Source organism: Myotis yumanensis, unplaced genomic scaffold (assembly GCF_028538775.1).
Source record: "Myotis yumanensis isolate MYYU_CA2020_CCGP unplaced genomic scaffold, mMyoYum1.0.hap1 SCAF_20, whole genome shotgun sequence".
Lineage (NCBI taxonomy): Eukaryota > Metazoa > Chordata > Mammalia > Chiroptera > Vespertilionidae > Myotis > Myotis yumanensis.
The window spans coordinates 11,207,393-11,226,767 of NW_027223771.1; the positions used below are offsets into that span (position 1 = coordinate 11,207,393).

The 19,375-nt window shown below is 56.6% G+C and overlaps 1 protein-coding gene across 1 annotated transcript in view; it reads left to right on the forward strand.

Annotated features, from left to right (window-relative positions):
• IL16 (interleukin 16) overlaps nt 1-19,375 on the forward strand; it is a 53,407-nt gene that overhangs the window by 21,808 nt on the left and 12,224 nt on the right. The window contains 9 exon segments of the mRNA XM_070400347.1: nt 3,493-3,601; nt 5,842-5,993; nt 9,326-9,436; nt 10,109-10,223; nt 11,298-11,371; nt 14,317-14,367; nt 14,369-14,546; nt 15,160-15,277; nt 15,665-15,797. Of these exon segments, the coding sequence (XP_070256448.1) occupies nt 3,493-3,601; nt 5,842-5,993; nt 9,326-9,436; nt 10,109-10,223; nt 11,298-11,371; nt 14,317-14,367; nt 14,369-14,546; nt 15,160-15,277; nt 15,665-15,797 (1,041 nt within the window).

The following is a 19,375-nucleotide window of genomic DNA, read 5'->3' on the forward strand; positions in this document are numbered from 1 at the left end:
TTGCAAACCCACAGGCCTTTGCAGACCCCCAGCCCTTTGCATACCCACAGGCCTTTGCAGACCCCTAGCCCTTTGCAAACCCACAGGCCTTTGCAGACCCCCCAGCCCTTTGCAAACCCACAGGCCTTTGCATACCCACAGGCCTTTGCAGACCCACAGGCCTTTGCATACCCACAGGCCTTTGCAGACCCACAGGCCTTTGCATACCCACAGGCCTTTGCAGACACCCAGCCTTTGCATACCCACAGGCCTTTGCAAACCCCCAGCCTGCATTGCCTGTGCACTGCCCACCTGGCCCACCCTTTGCCTCCTTCCCATGTCATCTCTGTCCTTCTCCCCAGTGTAAGCAGCCGCCTGTGGTGGGGGCAGAGCAGATGTTTGTGGGTGACCTGCTGCTCCCCACGCTGCCAGGGGGATTGGCATCAGCGCTCACAGACGATGCCAGCCTGTCTCGGCCGCATCGGCTCAGGGAGGGACAGGCGGCCCGGACCCCTTGTCCGGTTGCATGATTTCTGCGCACACGCACTGGCCCACCATCCCCCAAACTCGCTGCCAGAGACCCTGGAGCTGGTGCCCGGAAGCCAGTCCTCTGGCCCAGGGTCCAGGCAGGGCCCCGTGGGTGGAACGACCCGGAGAACGAGGGAAGCTGGGAACTGGTGCCGGAGCCTGTGCAGATGGCTCTCTGGTCGGCTCGGCCAGAGGCATCGCGGGGCCTGGCCGCCCCACCTGCCGGGTGGGAAGGGCTGCCCGGCTGCCCTGGCTCCGCGGGGTGGCCATCTGCTGCTCGGGTGGGGGGCGGGGGCAGGGCTGCTAGGCCCCTTCCATCACTGGGGGAGGGGGGAGGATCCAGGTGCAATCAGCTGACCGCCTGCAGGTGGACCCGCCCTGCTGCGCCCTCCTCCTCATGGACAGGCGGGGCTGGTGCTCCCCTTTCCTGCTGTTTGGCCAGGAAAGCATCGCCCCAGTTTTTATTCCCTTTTTCTAAAATACATTTTTATTGATGTCAGAGAGGAAGGGAGAGGGAGAGAGAGAGAGAGAAGCATCCATGATGAGAGAGAATCATGGATCGGCTGCCTCCTGCACGCCCCACCCTGGGGATCGAGCCCGCAACTCGGGCCTGTGCCCTGACTGGGAATCGAACCCGAAAACCTTCAGTCCGAAGGCTGATGCTCTATCCACTGAGCCACACCGGCCAGGGCTGTTTTACTCTTTTCATTGATGAGTAGAAGCTGTTCATTTTAACCTGGAGTTTATCCATCGTGCCCTTCAGAGTCTGTGGGTTTTGCGTCTCGTTAAAGATGTTAATCCTGCCCTAGCTGGTTTAGTCCAGTGGATAGAGCATTGGACTGTGGACTGAAGGGTCCCGGGTTCGATTCCTGGTCAAGGGCACATCTCCAGGTTGCGGGCTCAATCCCCAGTAGTGACTCTCTCCCATCATGGATGTTTCTCTCTCTGTCTCCCTCTCCTTCCTCTCTGAAATCAATAAAAAAAAAAAATTATTTAAAAAACAGAACAAAAAAAAAACACCTGAATTTTTATTAGTGCTTCACTGAATTTGTAGATGAATTTGGGGAGGAATTGACATTCGTACGTTATTAAGTCTGCAGTTTCATAAACATGATATATTTCTCTGTTATGCAGATACAAATGCCTTTCAGTACGTGTTGTTGTTTTCTGTGGAAGAGGCTTCCGTATCTTTCATCAGATCAGTTCCTGGGCATTCTTTATCTCCTGATTGAATTGTGAATGTTTCATTTTTAATAATTTTATCTCCCAACTAGAGGCCTGGTGCAGGAATTCGCGCACGGGTGGGGTCCCATGGCCTGGCCAGCGATCAGGGCCTATCACCATCTCGCCCAGTCCGGTTGGGGCCGATTGGGGCCCGCTGGCCGGGGGGAGGGCCCGCGGAGGTTGGCTGGCTGAGGGAGGTTGGCTGTGGGAGCGCACTGACCACCAGGGCACAGCTCCTGCATTGAATGTCTGCCCCCAGTGGTCAGTGTGTGTCATAGCGACTGGTCGTTCGGTCGTTTGGTCCCTTAGGCTTTTATATACATAGATGACTGTTTTCTGCCGTATGAAAATGCAATTTTAAAAGTTTTAAAAAAAATCTTTATTTTAAGAAGAATCAGCAAAGGAAACGTGACCCATAGGGCACGGTAGAAAGAGATAACAGAACAATAACCTGATTCAACTTCAAAATACAGATTTTTAGAGTCCTAGATTAAATTTTCACTCTGCATGAAGGTTTAATCTCAGACTCTAAAAATCTGTATTTTGAAGTTAAAACAGCAGTATGATAAGACGAATACCCAAGAATGCAAGGATGGCCCTGACCAGTGTGGCTCAGTGGATAGAGCGTCGGCCTGCGGACTGAAAGGTCCCACGTTCGATTCTGGTCAAGGGCATGTACTTTGGTTGTGGGCACATCCCCAGTGGGGGGTGTGCAGGAGGCAGCTGACCGATGTTTCTCTCTCATCATGGATGTTTCTAACTCTATCCCTCTCCCTTCCTCTCTGTAAAAAAATCAGTAAAATAGAGATTGAGTGTGATAGTGAAGACATGAAGATGAGAGCTAGGCAGTTACTAGTTGCCTGGCAAGGTCAAGAGGGAGTCCATGCAAAGCCTGAGAATCTGATTTTTGCCCTGAATAAGTCTGGATTAAGTGACCTTGCAGAAAGTCTAACGAATGACAATGAGACAAATAGCTAGCTTTTTTTTTTTTAACACCAGAGTCCCAGCTCTAGCAATATTGCCATCTATTTTACATTATTTTAACCAATCCCCCGTATTTTCTTTTTACAACGCCATTAACTGCTGTACAAATACATTCTAGATAAAATAAAATAAAAATCAATAAAATATAATAAAAAACTAACATTTACACTTCAAAAAGGAGATTCTATATAAATACAAAGTAGCTTAATATAATAAACTAGTTTTGAAAAAAATTAAAAGAATGCAAGGATGGTTCGATCTGAAGACATCTACTTACACAACGTTCCCACGACGAGTGTTTCTAAGTGCCTACTACGCGCCAGAGCGATGGAACGTAGTTGGCCATCTTCTCTAAAACCTACCCTCTACCCCCGCTCGCCATTGATGTCACTCATAACCCTGACCATTCTCTGTAATGACCTCTCACCTTCCTTTGTTTTCTTGCCCACATTTCACTAAAATGGCGTTTCCCCACGATCAGCGTCCTTGTTCTCGCTGCATCCCCCGCAGAGACCCTGACATGTGATCACTGCCACAGTCCTTGCCCACTTCCTACGTCAGAGCCACAACCACGCAGCCCCTCTGCTCAGGGTTCCGTGTTCGTGAACTCGTGTCCGTGGACGGCAGAGCCTCTAACCCCCTCCCTCGCGGAGCCTGGGATGAGCTGAGGTGACAGATGACACTTTCACACCCGGTGTCTGCACCTCAGTGGCCTGGGCACAGCTGGCGGTTGGCGCTGACCCGGTCGGTGGATGAAAGACGGGGCTTGTCTTGCAGGAAGCTCCCACCGCCTCCTCCCAGGAAAAGCCCGGGAAACTCGAGGCCCAGAGTGGCAGCTCCCTGCTCCCCAAAGCCTGTCACCAAAGGACTCGCAGCAACTCCACCAGTAAGTGTCCCTGGGGCCCCCGGGGTCCGTGATGGGCGCGTGGGGAGGGCGGGTGTCTGCTGGGCCAGCTGGCCCACACCCAGGCTGTGTCCGCTGGCCTGGCAGCATTTTCACCACGTGTGCCCCCGCCAGCGGGAGGGCCTCTGGTCTGGGGTCAGGTCAGCCCCTCTGTGGGCTCCACACGGTGAGGAGATGCGACAGAGGATGGAAGACGGGGTCCAGTCATGTGACGTCCTCCTTGGTCTTAGCGAGGCCCTCTCTCCGGGGACTCTGTCACCTCGTCTGTGATGGGATAGGAGGGAGGAGGGGTGGGGGGGAGAGGGATGGGAGGGGAGAGGGAGGGGGAGAGGAGGGGAGGGGAGGGCAGTTGAGGGCGAGCAGGCCAGCAGGCAGAGTGGTTAGAGTCTATCAGGCAGGCAGGCAGGTGAGCAGTTAGGAGCCAGCGGTCCCGGATTGTGAGAGGGAAGCCTCTTCCGCATCGGGCCTAAACCGGCAGTCGGACAGCCCCTGAGGGCTTCCAGGTTGGAGAGGGTGCAGGCCGGGCTGGGGGACACCCTCTCTGTGCATGAATTTCGTGCACCGGGCCACTAGTGAATAAATAACAATGCCAGGATGAGCTCTGTGCTGCGTGTCCTCCCCTGTGTCCCTCCCCTGCCCCTCCCTGGACTTCCTGCCACTGGAGCTGCTCAGGCCAGAGAGAGGAAGACCTCGCCATGTCCCCAAGCCCTCGTCCCCTCCCCTTACATGTCAGGGGTCTCACCCTCAGGGGTCTCACCCTCAGGGATGCCATTCCCACCTCCTCTCTGAGCCCACTCTGGCCAGCGGCTGCCCCTCCAGCTGCACACGCCTGAGCCCCGTATCCCAAGGACAAGCCCGGCTCAGCCCCTTCCCTGGGAGCCACCCCACCTCACGCGTTCTCTTGGGGACCTCCCACAGACCCTTGTCCCTCCCTGGGCTGAGGCGGGCCAGGAAACCTGTCCCCTCCGGACCCCTGAGCTGTGCTGTCCAGCTCAGTGTCCTCTGGCCACACTCGGAGCACGTGACGTGTGGCTGGTGCAGATGGGGGGCGAGGGGAGCATGGGGGGCAGGGGACAGCAGATGCCAGCAGCTCAGAAAGGAGGGAAGTAGCTGAATAACACGTTGTCTGTGAGTGACACACGGGAAGACAGCCATGTAGGTGTGTTGGGCTGAATGGAATACATCGTCCCCCTCACCTCTCGCCCCTGACGTCGTCAATGTGGCCACAGAGGTGCCGATGCAGCGTGTGTGGCTCACAGCGTGTTCCAGCCGGGACGCTCTGGGCCGTGGGCCCGGCCTGTCACCCGGGAGGCGCTGCAGGCTCCTGGGAGGTGGACGCTGGCGGGGCTTCCCAGGAGGGGAGCTGGTGGCTGTCTATCATCTCAGGTCCCCGAGGGGTCGGAGGTGGCCCCTCATCTGCCCGTGTTAGGGGCGTGTCCATGGGTGTGTGCTGTGTGTGCATGCGTGTGATGTATGTGTGTGAGTGTGCATGTGTGAGTGTGCATTCTGTGCTGTGCCTGTGCATGCATGTGTGTGAGTGTGCCTTGTGCACGGGTGCTGTGTACGCATGTATGCATCATGTGTGCGTGTGTGCCGTGTGTGCATGCTTGCATGTGCTGTGACTGTATGTGTGTGCTATGTGTGCATGTGTGTGCACACATGCTGTGTGTGCGCGTTGTGTCCGTGTGCGCACACATGCTGTGCACGTGTGTGAGTGTGCCTTGTGCACGAGTGCTGTGTACGCATGTATGTGCCGTGTGTGCATGTGTGCGCACACATGCTGTGTGTGTGGGTGCGATGTGTCCGTGTGCACATGCATGCTGTGCATGTGTGTGTGTGTGGGAGGCAGTCGGGTCCTCTTGGGCGGGGGGTGCTGCCTGCCTGTCCGCTCTGGCTCTGCCGTCCGGGGGTACCGTCTCGCTCACTCCGTCGCCTCCGTGGGGATTGCACCCCCTGACAGCAGGGTCTGCGTGTGGCTTCCCGAGCCCCGCACACGCCTGTCCTGCGGAGAGCTGAGCGGACAGGAGGCGGGGGAGCGGACAGGAGGCGCTGGGGGAGGGGATCCCCCGTGTCCCCACGGCCTGCGCACTGGGCACCGCGTGTCCGCGCTCCCATGGGCTCAGGACGCCTGCGCTCCGGGGGCCCCGGCCCCCTGTTCTCTCCGAGGGGACACACGCTCTCTCCCCCCTCCCTGCCCACCTCTCCTCTCCTTCCCTGCCCAGGTGTCAACCCCTACTGCGCGGCGGACACGGAGCTCCCGGGGGCCGGGACCACGGCCGTCTCCACGGACCCCCGCGACCGGCTGCCCTTCTCGCTCTGCGGCGGCCGGAAGGCGCTGTCCCAGCAGCTGGACGGCCCCGTGGGCAGGGCCGGGGTGAGGCTGCGGGCCGGGAGGGGGGACGGGGCCCACGCGGGGGCCGAGGAGGACTCGGGGTGGCCGCCGGCGGGCCTGGCCACCGGGGCGCAGGCCACACCAGGACGGTCACCCGCCCCGGGGGCCAGGGACCTGGCCGCCCCGAACCAGGCCGTGTGGACCCTGTGCCGCCGGCTCAGTGACCCTGGGGGTGGGCGAGGGTCGGGCCTGGGCAGGTCACACGGCTGCCGGACAGCGGGGCCTGGACCTGGCTCCTCGGGGCTCACAGCCCGGCTTTACCTTAACCCTGAGCCATGACGTCACCCACTTCGCCTCTAATTCTTTTAAAAATATATTTTTTTATTTCAGCTCTGGCCGGTGTGGTTCAATGGATAGAGCGCCGGCCAGTGGACTGAAGGGTCCCAAGTTCGATTCCGGCCAAGGGCACAGGCCCAAGTTGCAGGCTCGATCAGGAGGCAGCCGATCCATGATTCTCTCTCATCATGGATGTCTCTCTCTCCCTCTCCCTTCCTCTCTGAAATCAATAAAAATATATTTTGAAAATAAATTAATCTAAAAAATATTTTTATTTCAGAGAGGAAGGGATAGGGAGAGAGAGATAGAAACATCCATGAGGAGAGAGAACCATGGATCAGCTGCCTCCTGCACGCCCCCCACTGGGGATCGAGCCCGCCACCCGGGCATGTGCCCCTGACCAGGAATCGAACCCAGGACCCTTCAGTTCACAGTCCGATGCTCTATCCATTGAGCCGAATCAGCTAGGACTCTTTATTATTTTATTGATTTCAGAGAAGGAGGGAGAGGGAGAGAGACAGAAACATCCATGATGAGAGAGAACCATGGATTGGCTGCCTCCTGCACGCCCCACACTGGGGATCGAGCCTGCAACCCAGGCATGTGCCCTTGACCGAAATCGAACCCGGGACCCTTCGGTCCGCAGTCCGACGCTCTACCCACTGAGCAACACCGGCCAGAGCGTTGTCTCTAATTCTTAAAGGCTGAGCTCAGACATCCTGCGACCTAAGCGGCCAGCATCTGACCTAACCCCGGGCGGCTCCCCGCCACGTCCTCCGCTGGGGGTGGGCGTCAGCTGCAGAGGGGACGCCCCGCTGACCGGAAGCCAGTGTCTCCCCAGGTCCCCGCAGCTGCCCTCCATCCCGTTCCCTAAGCCCCAGCTCACCAGGGCTCCCGCTGCAGCTGGAGGTCACGCAGCGCCCCCTGGTGGCCACGAGTGCACCTCCCTCTGGACACCCCACCTTCAGCGGCCTCCTTCCCACTGGGAGCTCCTGACCCCCCCAGGGCCTGGCACCACAGGCATCAGGGCTCCCTGGCGGGTCTCGGGGTGCCCCCCCTCTGCCATCGTCCTGTCCCCCAGCCCTGGGAGCTCCCCCAGCCGGGGCGCCGGGGGGGGGGGGGGCGGGGGGGGAAGGAGTGTTTGTCCCCGATGGTTGGCAGGTGCTTCCTTGAATGACCACCTTTTCTTTTTTTAAATATATTTTATTGATTTTTTACAGAGAGGAAGGGAGAGGGATAGAGAGTTAGAAACATCGATGAGAGAGAAACACCCATCAGCTGTCTCCTGCACACCCCCCAACTGGGGATGTGCCCACAACCCAGGTACATGCCCTTGACAGGAATCGAACCCGGGACCCTTCAGTCCACAGGCCGACGCTCTAACCACTGAGCCACACCGGTCAGGGCTGACCACGTTTTCTGATTGCAAGTGGGTAGCCCGGGGGGCCTGGGGCTTGACACGATGGCTTCCCAAGGGCAGAGGATCCCACAGGCGGGGAAACCGAGGCACGGAGGGCCTGCCCGTACCCCAGGTCACCAGGTGGCCGCGGCCAGGGCCAGGGCCACGGCAGTCTGTGGGCCCCGAGTCCCTGTGGCCCCCACGCCCGGGGCCCTCGCCCGGCAGCTGCCGGTGCCCGAGTGTGGGAGGCAGGTGCTCGGGCTCCTGTGCACGTGGCTCAGGCCTGTCCACCTCCTCGAACCTACGTTCTTCACCAGTGGTCGGCAAACCGCGGCTCGCGAGCCACATGCGGCTCTTTGGTCCCTTGGGTGTGGCTCTTCCACAAAATACCGACTTCTGCGCATGGGCCACGAAGTTTCAATCGCACTGTACGTGGTATTTTGTGGAAGAGCCACACTCAAGGGGACAAAGAGCCGCATGTGGCTCGCGAGCCGCGGTTTGCCGACCACGGTTCTACACCAAGCGTGTCACACTCAGAGGCTGACACGGGCCAGATGACCAAGGTTTACATGGATATGGTCGCAAAATGAACAAAAGCTTCCGTTTTCTTAGAAACGCAGGTTTGTTTCGATGGAGACGTGCTGAGTGCAAAGGGCTGAGATAAATGAGTCATCGTTCACATAAAGAAATAGAATGTTTTAATAAAAACTAATATTTTTTCTTGAGCATTGACTCACCAGACCCTGAGTAACTGCACAAATGAATAAGCGTCACGCAGGTAAACCCATTTCTCTCGTTCTCTGGAAGCGAGGTATTTCCTGTCGTCCCAGACTAGGGACGTGGCCATCGGCTGCTAGAACATTCGCTGCCAGTATCAGTGGGGAGAGACTGTGCGCCTGTGCGTGAGGCGCATAAGGGACGTGAATGCAACACGATGACAGTCACCAGTCATTAGCGAACGTTGTAGCTCGTTAGTAATAGCTAGAGCTGGATGCACGAAAATTCATGCAAGAGTAGGCCTTCCTTCCCCTGGCTGCCGGCACTGCCTTCCCTCTGGCACCTGGGATCCAGGCTTCCTTCCTCCTGCCGCCGGCAGGCACCCCGGGCCCAGCTTCGTCAGGAAGGACGTCCGGAATGACATCCGGGAGACGTCTAGTCTAATTAGCATATTACCCTTTTATTATTATAGATTATGTATAACAAGATAGTGTAAAAATTAAGTTTCTTACATACCATTATATCAGCTGGGCTGCAAAAATATTCGTTGTGGGCCACATGTGGCCCGCGGGCCGCGAGTTTGACATGCTTGCTGTCCACATTCAATCTCGGCCCCTGCCCCTGTCCACCCCCTGGCCTGGTGCAAAGAGGGGGCTCAGTTAATTGCCGCCAATTCTGTGGAGGGTCCCCCTGGCAGCTGGCTCTCCAGCTCGAGACGTTGGTTAAAGGACTCACGTCCTGGTCAGTGTGGCTGAGCCGGTTCCAGGCCCGGTCGCCTGGATGGCCCTACTGTGCGCCTGGGGCTGGTCTGCAGGGAGGCGGCTCCGTGAGACAGGGTCCTCTCCTCGCTGGGCCCCTCCCCTCCCCGCGGGGTGTGTGTCCTTGTCCGTGGCCTCAGCTCCCCACCCGGTCCTCCCTGCAGGGCACAGGCAGGCCCACGCGGTCGCTGAGCACAGCGCAGCTGGCCCCGCCCTCGGGGGGCGCCCAGGCGTCCGTCATCTCCAGCGTCGTGCTGATGAAGGGCCAGGCCAAGGTGAGGGGACCTGGCCAGGGAGCTTCCGGGAGACACCAGGCTCTGAGCAGCTGTGTGTCCCGGGGAGGATGACACAGGGAGGGCCATCCTGGCAGGGGGCGGGGCCAGACATCCCAGGCTCTCTCACCGTCCCTCCTTCCTTCTGGGTCCCGGGAGCTCAGGGAGGGGAGAGACGGCAGGGGTGAGGGTGGCTTGGAGCTCAGGGAGGGGAGAGACGGCAGGGGTGAGGGTGGCTGGGAGCTCAGGGAGGGGAGAGATGGCAGGGGTGAGGGTGGTTTGGAGCTCAGGGAGGGGAGAGACGGCAGGGGTGAGGGTGGCTGGGAGCTCAGGGAGGGGAGAGACGGCAGGGGTGAGGGATGGGCTCAGGGAGGGGAGAGACGGCAGGGGTGAGGGAGGCTTGGAGCTCAGGGAGGGAAGAGGTGGCAGGGGTGAGGGAGGAGCTCAGGGGAGAGATGGCAGGGGTGAGGGAGGAGCTCAGGGAGGGGAGAGACGGCATGCTCTAGACCAGAATCGAACCTGGGACCCCACAGCCGTCTCTTCCCTCCCTGAGCTCCTCCCTCACCCCTGCCATCTCTCCCCTGAGCTCCTCCCTCACCCCTGCCATCTCTTCCTTCACTGGGTCTGCCCAGTGAGCTGGACCCCAGGACCCTCTGATGGCCACTCTTCCCCCAGGGCCTGGGCTTCAGCATCGTGGGGGGCAAAGACAGCATTTACGGTCCCATCGGCATCTACGTCAAAACCATCTTCGAGGGGGGAGCGGCAGCGGCCGACGGCCGGCTACAGGAAGGTACGTTCCCAGCCCTTCTCAGGAGCCCCAGCCAAGCAGGTGCTGGGTCTGCGGAGTGTGCCTGCCTGGACCCCAGGCCTGGGGCGCCGGGGTCTGCACACTCCGTCCAGCCGGGCCAGAGACCGAGCGAGTCCCCCGCATTCTCACGCTGCCTTCTTCCGAGGTCCCTCTCTGTTCCTGGCACCCACGGGCCTCCCTTCCCTTTGCTGTCCCTGCCCCTCCCTCTTAACCACAGGGATAGCTCTGGGCGGGACCCTGGCAGGTCTGTCTGGGGTCGGCTGGGAGTGTGTGAGCCCTGGACTTCGTGCAGGAAAGATTTCACCGACGAGTCCTATGCGGTGACTATGAGGGAACGTTTATTGGCGCTGGGACAGCGGGACAAGGACAGGCTAGGCTAGAGAGGCCATAGAAGCGCCTAGGACAGGGGTGGGCAACCTTTTTGTGCGTGCGTGCCCAAACCAGCAAAATCTCTGGCTCAAAATTCTTCTGGGCGCCAACCCTAACTTTTGAGAACATGTTACGCCTACTGGATATCTCTTAAGGTGTATGTATGTGAAGAACCTTGAAGAAATAATAAAATTCACTCGAGCGACAAAAACACAGTCTATGTCGATGATGAAAAATACATTTACTTTCTTATGTCTACATGTTATGTAAAATTATTTATTTATCTAAGATGCACCTACACTGAATTTATCTGAAAAATAAAAAAAGTCGATATTAAGAAACAATTGTAAATGGAAGATTATAAGAGAGGGTTTCGCGGGCCTGCAAAGGTTACTGGTGTGCAGTGTTTGGCACGTGTGCCAGGGGTTGCCCACCCCTGGCCTAGGAGGTGGATGGGAGGTGGACAGGGACCAGGCTAGGCCACATGTGCCCGGTGAACAGCCCGCCCCCCCCGGAAGACCAGAGGTGCCAGGGGTCTTGTCACGCTGCCCCCCACAGCATCCTGGGGGGCAGATACCGCAGGAGAATGTCTTCAGGGTGTTTTGGTGTGAACGCTGGGCAGGGCCCGGTCTCAGGGTCCCTGGCTGGGCGGCCCTCTGCCAGCCCCCATCTCTCCCGGCCCCACAGGCGACGAGATTCTGGAGCTCAACGGCGAGTCCATGGCCGGGCTGACTCACCAGGATGCTTTGCAGAAGTTCAAGGTGAGCGGCTGTTCCCAGGGCACGGGCCTCAGGCAGGGGGACTGAACTCAGCATCACCGGCCTCGCTCACACCCGCATTCACAACCGCATTCACACCCGCACTCACAGCCGCACTCACACCCACATTCACACCCGCACTCACACCCGCATTCCCACCCGCATTCCCACCCGCACTCACACCCGCATTCCCACCCGCATTCACATCTGCATTCCCACCCGCATTCCCACCTGCATTCACACCCACATTCACACCTGCATTCACACCCACATTCACACCCGCATTCACACCCGCATTGCCACCCAGATTCACACCCACATTCACACCCGCATTCACATCTGCATTCCCACCCGCATTCCCACCTGCATTCCCACCTGCATTCCCACCAGCATTCACACCCACATTCCCACATGCATTCACACCCACATTCACACCCGCATTCACACCCGCATTGCCACCCAGATTCACACCCACATTCACACTCACATTCACACCCACATTCCCACCTGCATTCACATCTGCATTCCCACCCACATTCCCACCCGCATTCACACTCGCATTCACACCCACATTCACACCCACATTCACACCCACATTCCCACCCACATTCCCACCCGCATTCACACCCACATTCCCACCCGCATTCCCACCCACATTCCCACCCGCATTCCCACCCGCATTCACACCCACATTCCCACCCACATTCCCACCCGCATTCACACCCACATTCCCACCCGCATTCCCACCCACATTCCCACCCACATTCCCACCTGCATTCACACCCACATTCCCACCCACATTCCCACCCGCATTCCCACCCGCATTCACACCCACATTCCCACCCGCATTCACACCCACATTCCCACCCGCATTCCCAAACGCATTCACACCCACATTCCCACCTGCATTCACACCCACATTCCCACCCACATTCCCACCCGCATTCACACCCACATTCCCACCCGCATTCACACCCACATTCCCACCCGCATTCCCAAACGCATTCACACCCGCATTCCCACCTGCATTCACACCCACATTCCCACCCACATTCCCACCCGCATTCACACCCACATTCCCACCCGCATTCCCACCCACATTCCCACCCACATTACCACCTGCATTCACACCCACATTCCCACCCACATTCCCACCCGCATTCCCACCCGCATTCACACCCACATTCCCACCCGCATTCACACCCACATTCCCACCCGCATTCCCAAACGCATTCACACCCACATTCCCACCTGCATTCACACCCACATTCACACCCACATTCCCACCCGCATTCCCAAACACATTCACACCCACATTCCCACCTGCATTCCCACCTGCATTCACACCCGCATTCACACCCACATTCCCACCCGCATTCACACCCACATTTCCACCCACATTCACACCCACATTCACACCCACATTCACACCCACATTCCCACCCGCATTCCTACCCAGGCCCCAGGGGCGGCCATGGGGCTCAGGTGCCAGGGGAAGGGGGCCTGGGTCGGGGAGATTTCAGCCACTGCAGCCTGGCTGGTGGGTTACACATTCTGTGTTGGTGTTGACGTAGTGACAAATCTGCTTCAGGTTTTTCAGGCAGGTACCGAAGGCATTTTTAAAACCGTGTTTAATGATTTTTTAAAAAAATATATTTTATTGATTTTTTACAGAGAGGAAGGCAGAGGAATAGAGAGTTAGAAACATCGATCAGCTGCCTCCTGTACACCCCCTACTGGGGATGTGCCCGCAACCAAGGTACATGCCCTTGACCGGAATTGAACCCGGGACCCTTGAGTCCGCAGGCCGACGCTCTATCCCAGTGACGGCGAACCTTTTGAGCGCGGCGTGTCAGCATTTTGAAAAACCCTAACTTAACTCTGGTGCTGTGTCATATATAGAAATGTTTTGATCTTTGCAACCATCGTAAAACAAAGACGTATAGTTTTGATATTTATTTTATATATTTAAATGCCATTTAACAAAGAAAAATCAACCCAAAAAATGAGTTCGCGCGCCATCACTGCTCTATCGGCTGAGTCAAAAACGGTTCGGGCTGTTTTTATTGATTTGAGAGACAGAGAGGAAGGGAGAGAGATAGAGATAGAAACATCCATGAGAGAGAGACTGCCTCCTGCACGCCCCCTCTCCCCCCCCCCCCCCCCACCCCGCACTGGGGATGAAGCCCACAAGCCAGGCATGTGCCCTTGACTGGGAATCAAACTGTGACCTCTTGGTTCATGGGTCAGCGCTCAACCACTGAGCCACACAGGCTGGGCTGAAGGTCTATTTTTAAAAATATATTTTATTGATTTTTTACAGAGAGGAAGGGAGAGGGAGAGAGAGTTAGAAACATCGATCAGCTGCCTCCTGCACACCCACTACTGGGGATGTGCCTGCAACCAAGGTACATGCCCTTGGCCGGAATCGAACCCGGGACCCTTCAGTCCGCAGGCCGACGCTCTATCCACTGAGCCACACCGGTCAGGGCTGAAGGTATTTTTTTTTAATTATATTTTTATTGATGTCAGAGAGGAAGGGAGAGGGACAGAGAAACATCCATGATGAGAGGATCATGGATGGGCTGCCTCCTGCACGCCCCACACTGGGCACCAGGCCCGCACCTTGGGCATGTGCCCTTGACCGGAATTGAACCCGTGACCTCCTGGTTCCTAAGTCGATGCTCCACCACTGAGCCACGCAGGCCGGGCCTAAAGATATTTTTGAGTCTCCATCTAGTTTAATAGCTCCAGACTCTCATCTTTGTATGTGCCACACCTGTGTCCTACGTGTAACACGTGCTACCTGTGTGCATACAGACAGATATGTCCTGCATAGGTTCACAAGCACACACACACACACACACACACACACACACACGCGCGCGCGCGCACACCCGCGCCCTCGCCCGCAGCCGGCCCTGGACGCCTGCGCCCTCTCCCTGCAGCTCGCCAAGAAGGGGCTGCTCAGCCTCACCGTGCGCACCCGCCTGCCCGCGCCCCCCCGCCCTGGGTGGCCGCCTGTCGCCCCCGCTGGGCCGCTCCCTGAGCTCCAGCACCTGCGCCCCCCGGGCCGGCAGCGCCTTCCTCTTGGAGGCCCCGGAGGCTCCCGCCGGCACTGGCACCAGCACCGCCCGGCCCAGCTACAGGGTCCTGGTGGAGGTCTCGCTGCAGAAAGGTACCTCCCCCCGCCCACCCCCCGCCCCCCAGGGCTGTCCCCTCCCTCCTGCCCGGGCCCCCACCCAGGTTACCCCAGACTCCCCGAGCGTCGAGTGGGTCCCCCATCAGGGCGGATCCTGCTGAGCAGATGGGCCAAGACTCTGTATGCCCACAGGTCCCGGGACAGGCCCCCCAAGTCCGTGTGCTGAGGCCTGGCCAGAGCTCAGGGACAGAGCAAACAGCAGCCCCTCCCTCCCTCCCTTCTCCTCCTTCCCTTCTCCCTCCCTCCCTCCCTCCCTCCCTCCCTCCCTCCCCCTCTCCCTTCTGCTCCACCCCCTTCCTTCTCCATCCCTCCCCTTCCCTCTCCCCCCTCTCCCTTTCCCTCCCTCCCCCTCCTTCCTCCTTCGTCCCTCCCTCCTCTCCCCCCTCCCTCCCCCTCCCTCTCTGTCTTTCCCACTTGCCCTCAGCACCCTCCTGCCAGGGCCACTGTCTCTGACCCTGGAGCAGTGCCCACCCAGGGGATGTCCCCCAAACAGGAGGGTCAGGGCCCAGCGCCAGGAGGTGGGGTGCGGGCACCCGAGGGGCTCACTTGCTCCCAGGAGACCCGTCACCCTCCCCCCGTGTGCCCGCAGAGGCCGGCGTGGGCCTGGGCATCGGGTTGTGCAGCGTCCCCTACCTGCAGTGCCTGTCGGGCGTCTTCGTGCACACGCTGTCCCCGGGGTCCGTGGCGCACCTGGACGGCCGGCTCCGGTAGGTCCCCCGCTCGCTCGGGGCTGGAACAAAAGGGGTCCCTCGGGCTGGTGGGAGGGTTTGCGGGCAGGTGCGTGGCAATAGCAGAGAGGTGGTTAGAGGCGCAGAATCGTGGCAATAGCAGGGGAGGGGTTAGAGGCCGAGGGACCCCACCGGTGCGCCCTCTCCCATTCTAGGCTGAGGTCCACGGATTTCGTGCACCGAGCCTCTAGTTGTAAATAATGCTGCAATGAACACGGGGCTGCGTACATTCTTTCGAATCCGTGTTTCGGGACTCTTCGGATGTATCCCCAGAAGTGGCATCGCCGGGCCCTAAGGCCGTTGTCCTTTTGATTTTTGGCGTTAACTCCATGCTGTCTTCCCTGGGGCCCCGCTGGTGCCCCTCAGGTGTGGCGATGAGATCGTGGAGATCAACGAGGCCCCCGTGAGCTGCATGACGCTCAACGACGTGTACGCGGTCCTGAGCCACTGCGAGCCCGGGCCGGTCCCCATCCTTGTCAGCCGACACCCCGACCCGCAGGTAAGCCCCCACGCGGGGCGCCTCACTTGTCCATGGCTCACTCGGTTGGCGCTAAAATCGGAGCGAGAACTGCTGGGTTTCCGCCTCGGTTCTTAGAACGGGACCAAGTCCACAGCGAGGCTCACCCACCCGCTCTAGACACAGGGGCAGGTGGCATGGGGGGCAGGTGGCCTTGGGGGGGAGACAGATGGCATCAGGGCGGCTCCTGATGCTGACGGACAGGCCCCGGGGAAGGAAACCACTGACCAGGCCCTGATACAGGATGAGAGAGAGCGTTCTGTCCCCGAGGCCGGGGTGCCACGGAACTCCACACTTTGCCGCAGTGGCCGCACCCATCTGTGTCCCCACCAGCTGTACACAGGCACCCCTTTTCTCCGCATCCTCGCCAGCACTTGGCACTTATTGATTTGTTGGTGGGAGCCATTCTGACAGGTGGGGGGGGGTCCCTCGCTGGGGCTTTAATTTGCATCTCTCGGACGATCAGTGATGTTGAGCGTCTTTTCATGTGACCCTTGGCCGCCTGTGCATCTCTTTGGAGAAGCATCGAGTCAGGTCCTCGGCCCATTTTTCAACTGGGTTGTCCGCCTTTTTGGTCTTGAGTTTTATACGTTCTTTTTATTTTATTTTTAAAATATATTTTTATTGATGTCAGAGAGGAAGGAAGAGGGAGAGAGAGATAGAAACATCAATGATGAGAGAGAGTCATGGGTCGGCTGCCTCCTGCACGCCCCCCACTGGGGATGGAGCCCGCAATCCGGGCCTGTGCCCTTGACCGGGAATCGAACCTGGGACCCTTCAGTCCACAGGCCGACGCTCTATTCACTGAGCCACACTGGCCAGGGCTATATGTTCTTTATGCATTTGGGATATTAACCCCTGATTGGATGTGTTGTTGGTGAATACATTTTCCCACTCAGTAGGTTGTCTTGATGGTTACCTTGGCTGTGCAAAACCTTTTTAGTTTGATGTCGTCTGATTTGTTTATTTTTTTCTTTGGTTTCTCTTGCCTGAGGAGACAGATAGACGAGAAAAAATATTGCTATGAGAGATGTCTGAGATTTTACTGCCTCTGTTTCCTTAGGATTTTTATGGTTTTGAGTCTTACATTGAAGTCTTTAATCCATTTTGAATTCATTCTTTTATGTGGTGTATGAAGGTGGTCTTGTCTCGTTTTTTGGCACATACCTAATTTTCCCAATACCCTTGGTTAAATAGGCTGTCTCTACCCCACTGTATGTTCTTGCCTCCTGTGTTAAATGTTAATTAACCTAAAGGCGTGCGTTTATTCTGGTCCATTGATCTATATGTCTTTTTTTATGCCAGTACCAGCCTGTTTTGATTACTATAACCTTGTAGTATAGTCTGATATCAAGCAGCATGATCCCTCCAACTTTGTTCTTCTTTCTCAAGATCGCTGTAGCTATTTGGGGGTCTTTTGGGGTTCCATGTAAATTTTTGGAATATTTGTTCTAGTTCTGGGAAGTGTGCCATTGGTATCTTGATAGGAATTATGTTGAATCTATAGATTGCTTTGGGTCGTATGGACGTTTTAATGATGTTAATTCTTCCCATCCATGACCATGGTATACACTTCCATCCATGAACATGGTATACACTTCCATCCATGAACACGGTATATGCTTCCACTTGGTTGTATCTTTCTGGGTTTCTTCTTCAGGGTCTTATAATTTTCCAAGCACAGGTCTTTGACATCCTCGGTTCAATTTATTCCGAGGTGTGTTTTGTGTGTGTGTGTGTGTGTGTGTGTGTGTGATTGTAAATGGAATTGTTTTCTTAGTTCCCCTTTCTGATAGTTGATTATTGGTGAGTAAAAATGCAACTGACTTCTGTGGGTTTATTTTCTAGCCTGCTACTTTACTGAATTCATTGATCGGTTCTAGTAGGGTTTTGGTGGAGTCTTTAGGGTTCTCTACCTACAGTGTCATGCCATCAGCGAATAATGACAGTTTTACTTTCTCCTTTCCTATTTGGATAAGTTAATTTTTTCTTGTCTCATCATTGTTGCTAAGACATCCAGTACTATTGTGAACAAGAGTGGTGAAAGCGGACATCCTGTCTTGTTCCTGTTCTTAGGGGAAATGGTTTTGGTTTTTGCGCATTGAGTAAGATGTTGGCTGTGGGTTTGTCATATATGGCCTTTCTTATGTTGTGTTCCCTCTAGTCCCTTTGCTGAGAGTTGTTATCAAAAATGGGTGTTGTGCTTTGTCTCATGTTTATTCTGCATCGATTGATATGGTCATGTGACTTTCGTTCTTTATTTTGTTTATATGCATCATTAATGGACACATTCATTGATCTGCAGATGTCGAACCACCCTTGTGTCCCAGGAATAATCTTTGTCATGTATTGCTGGATCCAGGTTGCTAATATTTTGTTGAGGATTTTAGTATCTATGTTCTATCAGGGAGATGGGCCGGTAATTCTTTGTCGTGTCTTTATCTGGTTGTGGAATCAGGATAATGCTGGCCTCATAAAATGAGCTTGGAAGTCTTCCTTTCTCTTGAATTTTTTGGAATAGCTTGAGAAGGATGGTGTGAGTTCTTTGGATGTTTGATAAAAGAAATTCTCTGTGAAGTAAGGGAAATACTGTTTATCTGTCAGCGAAATAGGAGACCAGAGACAAGTCTCAGATAAGTCTCCCCAAACAAAGACTTGAAGCAAATTTAAAGAATAAGGTTGAGCCCAGGTGGCATGCTCAGTGGTTGAGCGTTGAGCATTGACCTATCAACCAGGAGGTCAGGGCACATGCCCGGTTGTGGGCTCCATCCCCAGTGTGGGGCGTGCAGGAGGCAGCTGATCCATGCTTCTCTCTCATCATAGATGCTCCTATCTCTCTCCCTCTCCCTCTCCCTTCCTCTCTGAAATCAATAAAAATATATCTTAAAAAAATAAAGCATTCTAAATTTATGTTAAAAAATAGTGCTGTGTACTCACAATGAAAAATTTTAAAATATATTTTTGTTGATTTCTGAGAGGACGGGAGGGAGGGAGAGATAGAAGCATCAATGATGAGAGGGAATCATGGATCTGCTGCCCCCTGCACGCCCCATACTGGGGACCCAGTTCGCAACCTGGGCATGTGCCCTTAACGGGGAATCAACCCTGGGACCCTTCAGTCCACAGGCCGAGGCTCTACCCATTGAGCCACACCGGCCAGGGCCACTGCTGTCATTCTTCAGCAGGAGTTGAGGGGAGGGCGATAGAAGTAGGTGCAGCGGGCCTGGAGCCCAAGGTGTTTGGCTCCGAGAGTTCGTGCTCTCGGGTGCGATGGTGAGAATGGACGAGAGAAACCTCAATCAGCTGGGAGGTGTCGCGTGGCCTGGAGTTGGCGGTGGGCGGGGACGCAGAGCTGGCAGGCCCCGCTATGGTAGGTGTGGACTTTGCCTGGAAGGTGCCTGGGAGCCATGCCACCCAGGAGCAGCGGGGAGGGGACTCACCAGCTCCCAGTGATCTGCAACATGGGAGGCAGGAAAGAGCGGAACCCCGGCCCGGGGGGGAGGTGGGGGGGGGGGAGCCGGGACTGGCCGGGAGCTTGGCGCGGGCCCCTGCGGTTTGTT